We start from the raw sequence: 12,994 nt of genomic DNA on the forward strand, positions 1-12,994 counted from the left end.
TATATATATATATATATATATATATATATATATATATATATATATATATATATATATATATATATATATATATATATATATATATATATATATATATATATATATAAAATGTTGTGTGTGAGAGAGAGAGAGTGTGTATATATATATGTGTGTGTGTGTGTGTGTGATTTTTAATGTATGCATATGTATATGTATATATATACATGTGTGTGTGTGTGTGTTTGGTGTACTACCATATACATGTGGAGTCAATGGTGCTTCATTTTGGGGTGTGAGTGTCGCGCTGTTTATATCTATTGAGATTTGTTTGTGATATTTGCGTGGTGTATGCCGATGCCATGCCTGTTCTGTATACGGCTCACATGTAGTGGTAGCTGACTGTATGCGTCATGCGTCCATATGTTGTTCAAAGAGCACTCAATGCAAGCGGCTAGAATCCATGTATGTTGTATTTGCCTGTGGATGCTTGCAAGTCTTTTTTAAATATGCTGTATGGGTCATGGGTATCTGACCGAGCGAAATTCACCTGTTTGTGACCCGTGATCGAACGATATTCAAACTGGGATGAAACGGTGACTGTATTCTATTCAACATTTGCAAAAAGATCAGAATATACATTAATCAAATGTTCTAGAACCCCCTTCTTGAAATTGGCACTTCTGTCCCCGATGTATTCGGGATGTGGGGAATCTGCATCATGTGCAGTGATAGTACCGTCCTACGCGATTGTCGCTCTCGTCATTCTAGTTTGATCTACATACTGCCATGTTATTCTGTACGCTATATCTCATCATCTCACGCGATCATCTCTCTCGCTATAGTTGCACGCTATATCTCATCATCTCACGCGATTGTCTCTCTCGTTATTGTTGTGAATTGACTACCGCAGTGCGTTCTCCATGGCGAACAGGGTGTTATCACTCCACACAACTGTCACTGTCGTCATTGTACTTTGATCAAAATATACTGTCATCATAGTCTCTACGACAAACAGTGATGTTATCACCGCATGCAGTTGTCACTCCCACTATTATAGCCAGTCTAAATATGCTATGCTCATAATCAGTGATGTTATCCCCGCATGCAGTTGTCACTCCCACTATTATAGCCAGTCTCAATATACTATGCACATAATCAGTGATGTTGTCACCGCATGCAGCTGTCACTCCCATCAGTATATCCTGTCTAAATATACTATGCACATAATCAGTCATGTTATCCCCGCAGGCAGTTGTCACTCCCGTCATTATAGCTAGTCTAAATATACTGCCATGGTGTGTCCATCATAATCAATGTTGTCACTCCCATCATTGCAACAACTAGTCTAAATATACTGCCGTGATCCCTCCACGACAATCAGGGATGTTGTCACTGCACGCAATGGACTGACCATCACAGTGGACAACACAGACGCCGAGGGTCGCCTTATTTTGTGCGACGCTCTACACTATGCTGAGGAGGCGTACAAGCCCTCGGCCATCATGAGTGTGGCCACCCTTACGGGCGCTATCGATGTTGCACTCGGTTGGTAGACGTGTGTATATGTTGTCGTACGTTTGAGTGTGTGTATGTATGTCCGTGGGTATGTGCGGGTGTATGTGTGTTTTGTGTGTGTGTGTGTGTGTGTGTGTATCGTGGGGTTTGAAATTCTGGTATTTCTGTGCGCCACTATGCAAAGGAGACGTTCGAGCCGTCGACTATTCTGATAGTGTGCGCTGAATATATATGTCGCTTAACCTTGGTGCCCGTTTCTGAGCTAGTGTGTACATGTGTGTGTGTGTACATACCTGTGTATATGCATACATGTTTATGTACGTCAGGGTGTGCGTATAGTTGGCCTTTTTGAGCGACATTCTACACTCTAAAGGAATGAACTATAAAGCATCGATCTGACACGTGTAAACCACACCTTGTGGCTGCTAATGCTAGAGAGCCTAGATACTCTGGATATACAATGTTATCGTACAGCGGGTTTGTCCTCTGCATCCAATAGGATACAGGCTGTCTGATTGTCGTATAACTGGTTTATACAACCTTACCCTCGCGCAGGTGTTGGTGCGGCGAGTGTGTTCTTCAAATCCAATCGGATGCAGACAGTCTGATTGTCGTATAACAGGCCTGTTCCATCTTATCCTCACTCAGGTGCTGGTGCGGCGGGCGTCTTCTGCAAGTCTAACAAGATGTGGGATTGCCTGGATGACAGCGGCTATGTCACCGGGGAACGACTGTGGCGCATGCCCACGTACAACCACTACGACAAGCAGATGACCGGACAAGTCTCAGATCTCATCAATGCTGGCGGAAGGTCTGCGGGCGCCTGTACAGGTGTGTGTACCTTACCACTACACACGGATGTTGGGTGTACGGTACATTTAGTCACGCACCAGTTTTAGTTGATTTTCCTGGCAGATATCTGGAGATTTAGTCTCCGTATAGGTCTCAATCTGTATTCACTGAGCTGGCTCTCACACTATCGCTTATGGGATCATAGTGTACTCCGGTAACAGTACATATACAATCATACATATCGATGCATGTCCATACAACAACCACAATTGAAACCTCTGGCGTGTGTGTTCAAACGTTCCTATCTGCCTGGTACAACAACCTTTACCTCTGTGCCTTCCCTTGTGGTATGTCTCCCCTCTCAGCGGCCGCTTTCTTGCGAAACTTTGTGTCACCAACGACACATTACGCCCACGTGGACATTGCCGGGGTGATGCACTCGCCCAGCGATGGCAAGACAGGTATGGACAAAGCACCTCTGAACTGCACGTGTGCATGTACGCACATGAAAATGGAAGTTTTTAAGTGTTGTATCTTTCGGCCTACTCGTGTATATCTGTGTCATTATGAGTATATTTTCAGATATGTTGCAAGCCGAATTTCCCGCGTGTCTGTACATATAAGCATATTTTTATACTAGGTTGCTAGGTGGAACTACTCTCGTGTACGTGTACGTACATACATTCACTGTGCACAGCTGTTCAAGCACTTTAGTTCCAATCCCCCAAGACTGTCTATTATCGGATCTAATACATCATCTTCTATTTCGTGAATTTCAGTCTTTGTAAAGACAAGTCGCTTAACTCGTATGTGATCACATTTCTGGTAGGATGTGCGAGTCCTTACCTCAGCGCCGGAATGCAGGGAAGACCGACACGCGCCTTTGTAGCGTTCTGTAAGAAGTGGGTAGAAGATCAGGTACAGAAAGTCTAATCGGCAGTATTATGCAGTCGACAGACATAGTTCAGATTGAGTTGGTGTCACATGCAGCTGAGGGATATAAACGTAGGCTGAGCATTTGAAGCGAGACGCTATTGGTATTATTAGGAGCTCGCACCAGGAATAAATGGCATCATAAGATAAATTGGCCCCATCACCAATGATGTCAGTCCCAGCACCAATGATGTCAGTCCGTATAGGCAAAATAATAGTTGTCTAAAGGGACATGCAATAATTTCGTATTTTGTGGAATAGATCACTCGTGCCGCGCACGCTTGGTCGGATGGATCCGTAGAATACGTGCACGAAATGGTATCTGCAACCTTTTCAATGCATTTGGACCTAAGAGCTCATATGGAAACATATCTACGACAGGTAGATAAATGTTTTCGTTGCACAAAAACCTGAGGTATCGTCATATATGCCAGCGTCGAGCAGAAGCACTAATATCAAATTTATGGTCAAAGATACGAGGCCGAGGTTTGATGGATCCCACCATGCATGAGATAGAAGAATAAACGTTTATTTGGTTAGAACGCCATCTTCGCCCCTCTGTGTGTGTGCGTTGACCGTTGTCTTGCATCATGAGGGCGGCTTGTCTACAGCTACCCCAGATTGAATAGTGTTGGGAATGCTGAAGCACCTTCTGCCTGTCGTAAATCATATGCTGATGTGCCTGAGTTCATACAACGTATATATAAATTATCCCATGTCCAACTGCTGTTCACATGGAACCTTTCTCCACTTCAGTCTTCAAAGTTCTCATTTGAATATATAAATATATATATATATATATTATATGTATATATATGTATGTTTATTTATATATATATTATAATATTATATTGTATTTTATTTATATATATATATCAAAAGGACACCCATCGGCACATCTTATTCCAAAGGCAGAACCATAAATCGCCGTACGAAAATACTGTTCGTGATATACACAAAATAAAGTTGTGTACTCTGTCCCTGATAGTCTATAAGATCCTAAAAATAGTATGTTTTTTTTTTGCTCAGACCAAGTGACACCCCCTAGCGGCTACCAACAGTAGCCCCGCAAATTCCGCTGTGTGATTTGTGATTTCGGCTGCGCCTCCTTATTTCGCGACTCTTAAAACAGCAGAGCATTTGTCGATTGGCGTGTTGCATAGACCTGTGCTAGCTCTGAGGCACCCACTTGGGGAGGCCGATGGCTTACGACCCAGTGTGACTCGGCAAGAACGCAATAACCGGAATAATCTGTGCATTTTTGTGCAGCTGGACAGCAGATTCTAGCCTGCTGAGACAGCCACGATCACCAATGGTAGCCCGTAAACAACACCGGATATAGCCGCGTGGGTGCATTCTTATGGCCAAGGTAGAGGCATGAGCCGCACGACCGACTGGGTATTGGGGTGTGGTTATGTGCATCACCCGGGCGCTGGGGGTGGTCCTTCCTGCCCAGTATTATGACTGTGCCTGTGTTTGTGCTGAGGACAGAATAAGAGAAGTTAGGAAATGAGGTTGATGATCATTCTCGCTTGGCCGCGATGTATGACAGAAGATATCAAAGCGGATTCCTAGGGGATGCTACCATGGGTACGAGCAAAGGCGGTGTGTGTGATATGGATCCACTTAGAATTGTGGTCCGCAACATGGTAGTTGAAGGCCCAGATCACAGTTATCTCTACCGATGGCCAGCGATATTTAGTCTAGGCCAGTCACGCCCTAGAAAAATTTCAAACGGTAGCACTTCCGTCTAAGCTCAATCGATCCGTTAGCCGGATTACATAGGATCTCTAACCGCGTCACTCGTGACTGTTCTTTAGAATAAAACTTATGTAGTGCGTATATGTGCACCTGATGTTCAGGTCAACACCTTGTGCTCAATTTCCAAAAGTTTTGTATTCTCTTTTATTATTCTCTGTTGACTAATGGCTTGGTTTCAACTACAAGCCTATCTCGGATCACACCAAACACGACCGTCCGATACACTCACAACAACACGATACGACTAACCATCAGCACACGAACACTTACCGCCGACTTGGATTTCTTGGCTTTTTTCTCCTTCTTATCCTTCTTTTCCCGTTTGACCTTCTTCCTGTGGGGTTCTCCACTCTCAGAGTGACCTCGAGGATCGTCCCTGGTATGTGTACGGTGTCCTCCGGTAGCGTGGTGTCGGTGGCTATCAGTGGCGGGCCGTGCCCCGTGTCTATCCGTCGCCATGGGTCTCCTGCCGGCCGATGTGCCTGGCGATCCTTTACATATGGAACATGTGTACGGGTTTAGTTTATAAAATCAGAATCAGCCGACGTATGTATTTCTGTATAATGATTAACGAAGCATAGACACGCCGCGGGTTGTATACGGGTTGCACCAGATGAAATACTCTCCACCACGTATGCATATTCGTGAGTGTGAAGTGACGATAGTGCTGATAGTCTCTAGCCCTCGCAGCAGTCCATTTGCGTCCTTGAAGAGAGTCCAGCAGCCACGTGTTCGAACTGAATGTTGAGTGCTGAATTAACGAATTTACTCGCCACATATGCAATTTTGTTTACCACACGGGTGGATCTGGAAACAACCAAATGTGAATCTATATCTAGAATGCAATTCGCTGTATACCAAATCTGCTTTGGATAAATATACTTGAGTCTGTGGACGACATTTGTGTGTATTACAACACAAGTAGTCATGCTTATGACATACGTGGATATGTTTACAAAATACGCAGATCAATCTGACAACATATGTGAATTTTAGGGTTTAAGGTTTAGAGTTTTGGCTTACAACATACATGATTCTATTTGACTTAAGAAGTTCTACTGATGACATACGTAGTGCCATTTCAAACATACGAAGCCCCCTGGTAGTAACTATCACCGTCATAATCCGTCTACTTCACACTCTTTGTATAAGTTGCGTCACACAATAGTATTAATGTGGATGTGCTCACAGCAAGTGGTTCTATCCGACATAAGTAGCCGTGCCGGTGATAAACGCAGATCTGTTAAGTACACGCGGATCTGTTAAAAATTTATATAGGCCCATCTTATAGCATATATGAAATGCGCATATAGCATACATGATTCTCTTTATATCACAGTAGTCCTACTGGTAACACATGTAAAACAGTTAGCAACATACGTGGTTCCAGCTTGAAAACACTGGCCATCCGCGACGGATCAAGTGGTTCCAGGGCCCGGTTTGACATGTTGGGGGTCTCAATCAAAGAGTACAGCCATGACTGCCTCTCGTACTTCTCAGCCTCTAATAAAGACGAACATACAACATGCGATAGAAGACATTGTAAGTTCTTACTATCAGTGGTGGTGGTGTAATGACTCGGACTAAGGGCCCCCTGAAGGCATATGCAGCGCAGATAAGAAGAGGAAGCGAAAAGCACAGCGACCCTTTGATCTGTTGGGCGTCTGGGCCTTCGGACGGATAGGCGACATGTATGAATGAGGGTCATTGATTGCGACTTTACGTGGTCTTGACATATAGAAATACGGGGCATTTCCGCTTGTGTCATGAAGAGGCGATGGGACCGTAAAGAAGATGCACACGAATACCATCTAGAGTTGGAAAGTGATGAATAATTAGTATTGTCCCTATACATGCCCACGACTACCAGCTAGAGCTGTAAAGCGGAAAATGCGTCTTACTTCCTTTGTGAGAAAGTGAGGTGCTGAGTGGTACATCCCCAAAAATGAACAGATGTCACATTGGAAGCCCGTCCAAACAACGCATCAATCTGCCGGGCGTGCTGTCTGGGCTAGCAATTATTCTTATGTATTGACAATAGTCATCGAGTGGAAACGAGATCCTGATCGCCAACAGACCACAACCGAAGATCAGTGAACAGTGTATCTATCCGTGACCACAATACCTTCTAACAATTGAGGATCACCAGATTTACTGTCCCATACGATTGAATTCCGCTTGTCGATGATGACCAGATTACCGTCATACCGAAGCTTACTGCAAAGCGTGTGGTCGATGAGTGAGCATTGATCACCCAAAGTCTCAGAACGGTACCATTTACACGTACAGAAGATGGATACCCGTGCTGCCAGATGTAGAAGAATCGTACAAAGACAGAGAGATTGAACTTAATAGCGGAAGTCCATAGTAATCAGTCCTATGTATGCGCTAAACCACAATACCAAATCATATAGGCCATTACAAAAATTAGGCATACACCGTATATCCGCAGACCTATAATACGATCTTCCAGACCAAAACCACCGCAAGTACTATACATCCGCAAATCTGCTACAACAGACCATTCAGGTAGAACGCAACTGCTATCGCATGCACTAACTATCCGCAAACCTATTATACCGATAGCACCGTTTGACAGGCTGTACACCTATCTAATACGCCATACCATTTAACAAACTATACATCTATCTGATGCGCCATACCATTTAACAGGCTGTACATCTATCTAATACGCCATACCATATAACAGGCTGTACACTTATCTAATACGCCATACCATTTGACAGGCTGGCACCTATCTAATACACCATACCATTTAACAGGCTGTACACCTATCTAATACGCCACACCATTTAACAGGCTGTACACCTATCTAATACGCCATACCATTTAACAGGCTGTACACCTATCTAAAACGCCATACCATTCAACAGGCTGTACACTTGTCTAATACGCCATACCATTTAACAGGCTGTACACCTATCTAATACGCCATACCTCCTAACAGGCTGTACATCTATCTAATACGCCATACCTCCTAACAGGCTGTACACCTATCTAATACGCCATACCATTTAACAGGCTGTACATCTATCTAATACGCCATACCATTTGACAGGCTTTGTGATCTCGGGATCTTCAGGTTGGACCGACCATACGACAGCACCCTGAGCGTTCACCAGCGACAACTTGCCTTCCTCGGTCAGAAACAGCGCAGTACCGCCGAGACCTGCACGACAACCAGAAGCAAGTGCGTGAGTTTCGATACAATTGAAAACCTTAAGCGCCTCGCCAACCGCTACCAAACCGGTGACATAGGTCACCTCTACTCAGTAGTAAGTTTCACATCAAGCCCAGGAACCTTTGTACAATAATAGGTGATAGCTGTCCAATTGGCTTCTGCGGTGTTTTTGTACCGACCGCTCACACAGGACATCTCTGCTCAGCAGGGTATTCAAGGGTATTGTGTATATCTTCTCCGTACGCCTATGGGGTTCGTAGCGAAAATGTGCGTACGCGACGCCACTAAGAAAAGTGTTCTCCATGTATTTGGTGTGTGTGTTCTTTACATACAGTTTACACTGTTAGATGTTATCTGCCCAACTGGCTTCTGTGTTTTGCTCGCGCACAACTCGGTTTCACCAGCTCAACTACGGTCTGGAGAAAGCACGCGTATGCAACCGAAATATCATGAGGTGTACAAACTATGTGTTCTACTGCCGATACACAGCATGAATAGGTAGGGGCATCGACTAGCCTGCTTGGCTCTCTACACATACCGGAAGTTCTGGGCTCCCACACGCGATTGTCATTCATTGTGATTAACAGATCGCCGCTGACATCTATGCTAAATGTGGCACCAGAGGCAGACTTAAGGCCTTCGTTGGGTTTAATACAGTCCCCTGGGAAGAGGGTGTCGGCTGTGACAAGACAGATTATATATTAATTATTTGCATTTATGATTTAGATATATGACTGTATTCGGTATGTATACAATGATGAATAAACGTGTATGATCAAGGACGAGTATGCACATACAAACAATATAAGCATCGCATATGGCAGAACGACAGTAATAAATGAGCGACGCTGTACCACGCCCTACACGCTCTCGCGCAGATGACTTATTGATCGTTGTGAGAGGATCACAACATTACCTGAGAAAACATATTTGCCATATTTCAACCACAGTCTGGACAAGGCGCCAGCCACTACGAGATGAACATTGACGAAAAACAATACGAAAGACCAGGTGTGTTTTATTGTCTACGCAATACAGGCGAAGAGAAATCGGCCGTTCGAAAAAAACACAGAGAAAGTAGCATAGTATAATAGTATGAGTGACTAGATTCACTTTAGTATACACTCCAATACATTCCCAATGCTCACAACGGTCGGGTTGTGTGTGACTGGTGGTAGCGAAGTCTGATACGATACAAACTGTTTCAATTATTCCCAGGACTGCCTGGTTCACGATGCTATGTTAAGCTGAGGGAAGTTGAATGGAAATTGAGCCGAAATTCGAATGCCGGCACATACAGAGTACAGGTATTCCCGGAAGGTGGTCGACAAGTGCATACATAGAGGGCCTGGGGTTATAATCCTGGAAATCAGACAAAGTATGGGACACTAGCATTAGGCAATGCACGAATAAAATTCAAACCATATTGCATCCATCAAGACGCATCACTTGAATATATAAATTATTAAAATATATATATATATATATATATATATATATATATGTATATATATATATATGTGTGTGTAGTGTGTGTTGTGTGTGTGTGTGTGTAGTTGTTAGTTAGTTAGTTTAGTTATATTATTATATATATATATATATATATGTGTGTGTGTGTGTGTGTGTGTGTGTGTGTGTGTGTGTGTGTATGTATACATATATATATATACGTCTATATCTAAAAGTATCTATCTCGATACTAATGCAACGGGGACAGTACGCAGAGCTCTCGCTGTTTTCGGGAGAGAAGCACGGGGCTAAATGACAGGCGCTGTGGGGACATACCTTCTTGTGGTGCGCAAACAGAGCTGTCAAGTTGTGCCTCTCAACGAGTTGTTTGATTTCCGTCGCCAGTAACACCGGCGGTTGGCCTAAGACGTTTATAAGAATAGAACGGTTACAGACAGCTGTCGCAGGGTTGGTGTGGGGAGTGTGTTGCGCTAGCTACAACGAACGAGCAGTACATATGAACCCACAGCGTGAGTGTGACCCAGACTTACGTACCAGCCAGACAGATGTTTGTGTACAAGTGGACGAAATATACTGCCGTCTGTACGGGTGTCCTATCAACGAACTCGCATGATCATGCAGATATTCAAGACGGTTACCTACGCTATTCGGGCACTGAGTGATGTGTGTATACTCAGACTCGCTAGTATCACCATCCATATGGACGTCGCAGATGCAAGGATGCATGCAAAGTTCGTGACAAAGCACGTACAGCGTTTGACATCATTGAGCGCATGTAATTGCAGATACGACATTTGGGTGAGATATTCGCACGCAATTGGGATATACACGTTGACTGACGACACGCGCCAAGGCCTTGACCGCTTTCCATCGATAAGACAGATAGACATGGTCATGTGCACGCAGATGCTCGGGTAGCATCCCTATCTTGGCTGCTAAGTGCATGATGTATACGTCTATGGGGGAAGGTAAATGCTATCCTTGGGTGAAAGAATTACTACGACTCCGATGATCCAACTGAAGCAGGGGCATTACCACGACCAGCTAGTGCAAGGCAAATGCATAAAACACTTTATATACATGCGAATATAGTCCACTAATTCATATACATATACATATAGTTCACCAAAGCATCTGAGTAAACACACCTGAAATTAAAGCAGGGGTACTTACATAGCCCGATAGTTGAAAATCATAAACGTGCATAACTCTTTTAACTTCAGTGATCAAAGTTGTGCAAGAGGCAGTACCACGACGACAATTATATGACAACACCCCCGTACACGAACACACTACGTCACCTTTATATATATATATATATATATATATATATGTATGTATGTATGTATGTATGTATGTATATGATCCACCGAAGTGTCTGAGTGCGCGCATCTGGGGCTAAGGCAGAGGTGTTGTCCCAATCCGATAATTTGGACGCATAGATGTATATATTCATATACATATACATATCCATACACATATACATGACTGACTATACACACCCGTGCCAAGGCATGGATACTAGCACAGCAAGAAGAATAAATCGGATAGAAATTTATATCACCAAATACGTACATTTATATAGTGTGTGTGTGTGTGTGTGTGTGTGTGTGTGTGTGTGTGTGTGTGTGTGTGTGTGTGTGTGTCGGGGTGTGTGCGTGTGTGTGTGTGCGTATGTGTGTGCGTGTGTATGTGTGTGTAAGTGTGTGTGTGAATGTGTCTGATTATACATACCTACTGCTAAAGCATGGATACTATCATGACCCCGCATACAATTCTAGAATCAGACGCATACACATGTACATATACACATACATGTCTGAATATACACTCCTGGTGCAAAGGCAAGGGTGCTATCTTGACCAGAGAGTATAAAAGCATAGAAGCCTATATATTTAAATACCAATACATATACAAATAGGACACAAAGTGTTTGACCATACACACCTGGTGCTAAGGCAGGGGTGTTATCATGACCCTAGAGTATAAAAGCATAGAAGCCGATATATTTAAATACAAATATATATACAAATAGGACACAAAGTGTTTGACCCTACACACCTGGTGCTAAGGCAGGGGTGTTATCGTGACCAGAGGGTTTGAAGGCGTAGAAGTCTTTATCGACACCAACCGGTGAGGGTGCATCAAACCCTTGATAGGCGGCCGTCGCCTCAGGCCCAGCCATTATGATCTGCTCCTATTATTTTATAGTATATAGTAGCCAGCACTGTGTTGTATGTCACCTCTCTCTGCAACACATTATCTCGTTGAAGTGTGTGAAGGTGTGAAGGTATGCACCACACGTTAATACTAGTTGTTTATGTCTAGGTAGAATAGATATCAACTATCTATATGCATACATATGAGCACTCTCGCGTATGTACATATTACATACGAACACTTTCTCGTATATTTATAGGCATGTATTTATGTATTTTTGACCGCTTAGATCTACGTTTTGAGTTTTCTCTCTAGGGTTTTAGCGTGAACCGTTCCCGTTTCCCGCCGCAAACATTTTATTATAGCTCTAATTAATCTATACGGATAAATAAGCGTTTACGTTTAACTTTTATCAAATTATGCCCCGGTATATTTTACTATACTTTTTCTCAGAACGTAAATATTATATATAAAAATAAACACTCGTCAGAAAACAGGTACCGTTACTACCGTATGGACTCGTATTTATTATATGTGAAAGTATCGCCGTTATCTCAACTAGATCAGTGGCAACTAATTGACATACACTGGACAGCAACTGCGCTCGCGACACTTAGAGCACAACAAACCTACAGTAAATATCTTGGTATATGTATATGCGTACATGTACACAGCGTAAGAATGGCGAATTTGAGGACCGGAGAGTATTCATCTCCGCGCCAGAACGGCGAAATGGGTTTTGACTCCCCAGCGAGAGATGAGGTGAGCAATATGCTATCAAGCTGTATGATGCGGCCTGGTTCACTGACATGCATCATGTCTTCATAGCTGTTAGTGCAAATATGTATTATCAAAGATTTATTTGTATACTTACCAACTGGATAGCGTTGATATAAAAGTATTCGATGAAGTCAATTTACATGTTGCCTGTTGACTATCTTGTAAGTGTGGGTTGGAGAGTATATTGAGGAAAGTGGATGCATACAATGATAGCGGGTATATTGTCGCTCTACTAATTTTAATACATTCTGATCACAAAAATGCGCTTAATTTTTCAACGCACGACGAACATACGTACAGGTGTATGTACACGTGTATATATATATATGTGTGTGTGTGTGTGTGTGTGTGTGTGTATATATATATATATGTGTGTGTGTGTGTGTGTGTGTATNTATNTGT

At 43.1% G+C, this 12,994-nt stretch overlaps 3 protein-coding genes across 3 annotated transcripts in view; 2 read left to right on the forward strand and 1 right to left on the reverse strand.

Moving 5' to 3' along the window:
- The window catches only part of SARC_07234 (hypothetical protein), an 8,926-nt gene extending 5,159 nt beyond the window's left edge, over positions 1–3,767 (forward strand). Inside the window, exons 7-10 of the mRNA XM_014298832.1 lie at positions 1,361–1,524; positions 2,143–2,325; positions 2,652–2,747; positions 3,116–3,767. Coding sequence (XP_014154307.1) covers positions 1,361–1,524; positions 2,143–2,325; positions 2,652–2,747; positions 3,116–3,219 — 547 coding nt within the window. The 3' untranslated portion in view covers positions 3,220–3,767. The remainder of the gene's footprint in view (positions 1–1,360; positions 1,525–2,142; positions 2,326–2,651; positions 2,748–3,115) is intronic.
- Positions 3,768–4,049: 282 nt separating this feature from the next.
- Positions 4,050–12,028, reverse strand: SARC_07235 (hypothetical protein). The gene is made up of 9 exons (XM_014298833.1): positions 11,714–12,028; positions 9,968–10,053; positions 9,481–9,544; positions 8,721–8,861; positions 8,050–8,170; positions 7,106–7,197; positions 6,361–6,483; positions 5,251–5,462; positions 4,050–4,700 (listed from the first exon to the last, which is right to left on the reverse strand). The coding sequence occupies exons 1-9, from the start codon at positions 11,835–11,837 to the stop codon at positions 4,641–4,643; spliced, it is 1,023 nt and encodes a 340-aa protein (XP_014154308.1). The 5' UTR covers positions 11,838–12,028; the 3' UTR covers positions 4,050–4,640.
- A 357-nt stretch (positions 12,029–12,385) lies between these two features.
- The window catches only part of SARC_07236 (hypothetical protein), a 4,910-nt gene continuing 4,301 nt past the window's right edge, over positions 12,386–12,994 (forward strand). Inside the window, exon 1 of the mRNA XM_014298834.1 lies at positions 12,386–12,574. Within this exon, the coding sequence (XP_014154309.1) occupies positions 12,494–12,574 (81 nt within the window). The 5' untranslated portion in view covers positions 12,386–12,493. The remainder of the gene's footprint in view (positions 12,575–12,994) is intronic.

The sequence above is a fragment of the Sphaeroforma arctica genome (assembly GCF_001186125.1).
Source record: "Sphaeroforma arctica JP610 unplaced genomic scaffold supercont1.560, whole genome shotgun sequence".
Classification (NCBI taxonomy): domain Eukaryota; class Ichthyosporea; order Ichthyophonida; genus Sphaeroforma; species Sphaeroforma arctica.

Bases quoted from the DNA above. Each gene is read 5' to 3' on its own strand.
- SARC_07235 (XM_014298833.1), bottom strand. From the start codon at position 11,837: ATGGCTGGGCCTGAGGCGACGGCCGCCTATCAAGGGTTTGATGCACCC. The intron at 10,054-11,713 runs GTGTGTAGGGTC...TAAACGTCTTAG, and splicing joins CACCCCTGCCTTAGCACCAG to GCCAACCGCCGGTGTTACTG. The intron at 8,171-8,720 runs GTATGTGTAGAG...GTTGTCGTGCAG, and splicing joins GTGGGAGCCCAGAACTTCCG to GTCTCGGCGGTACTGCGCTG.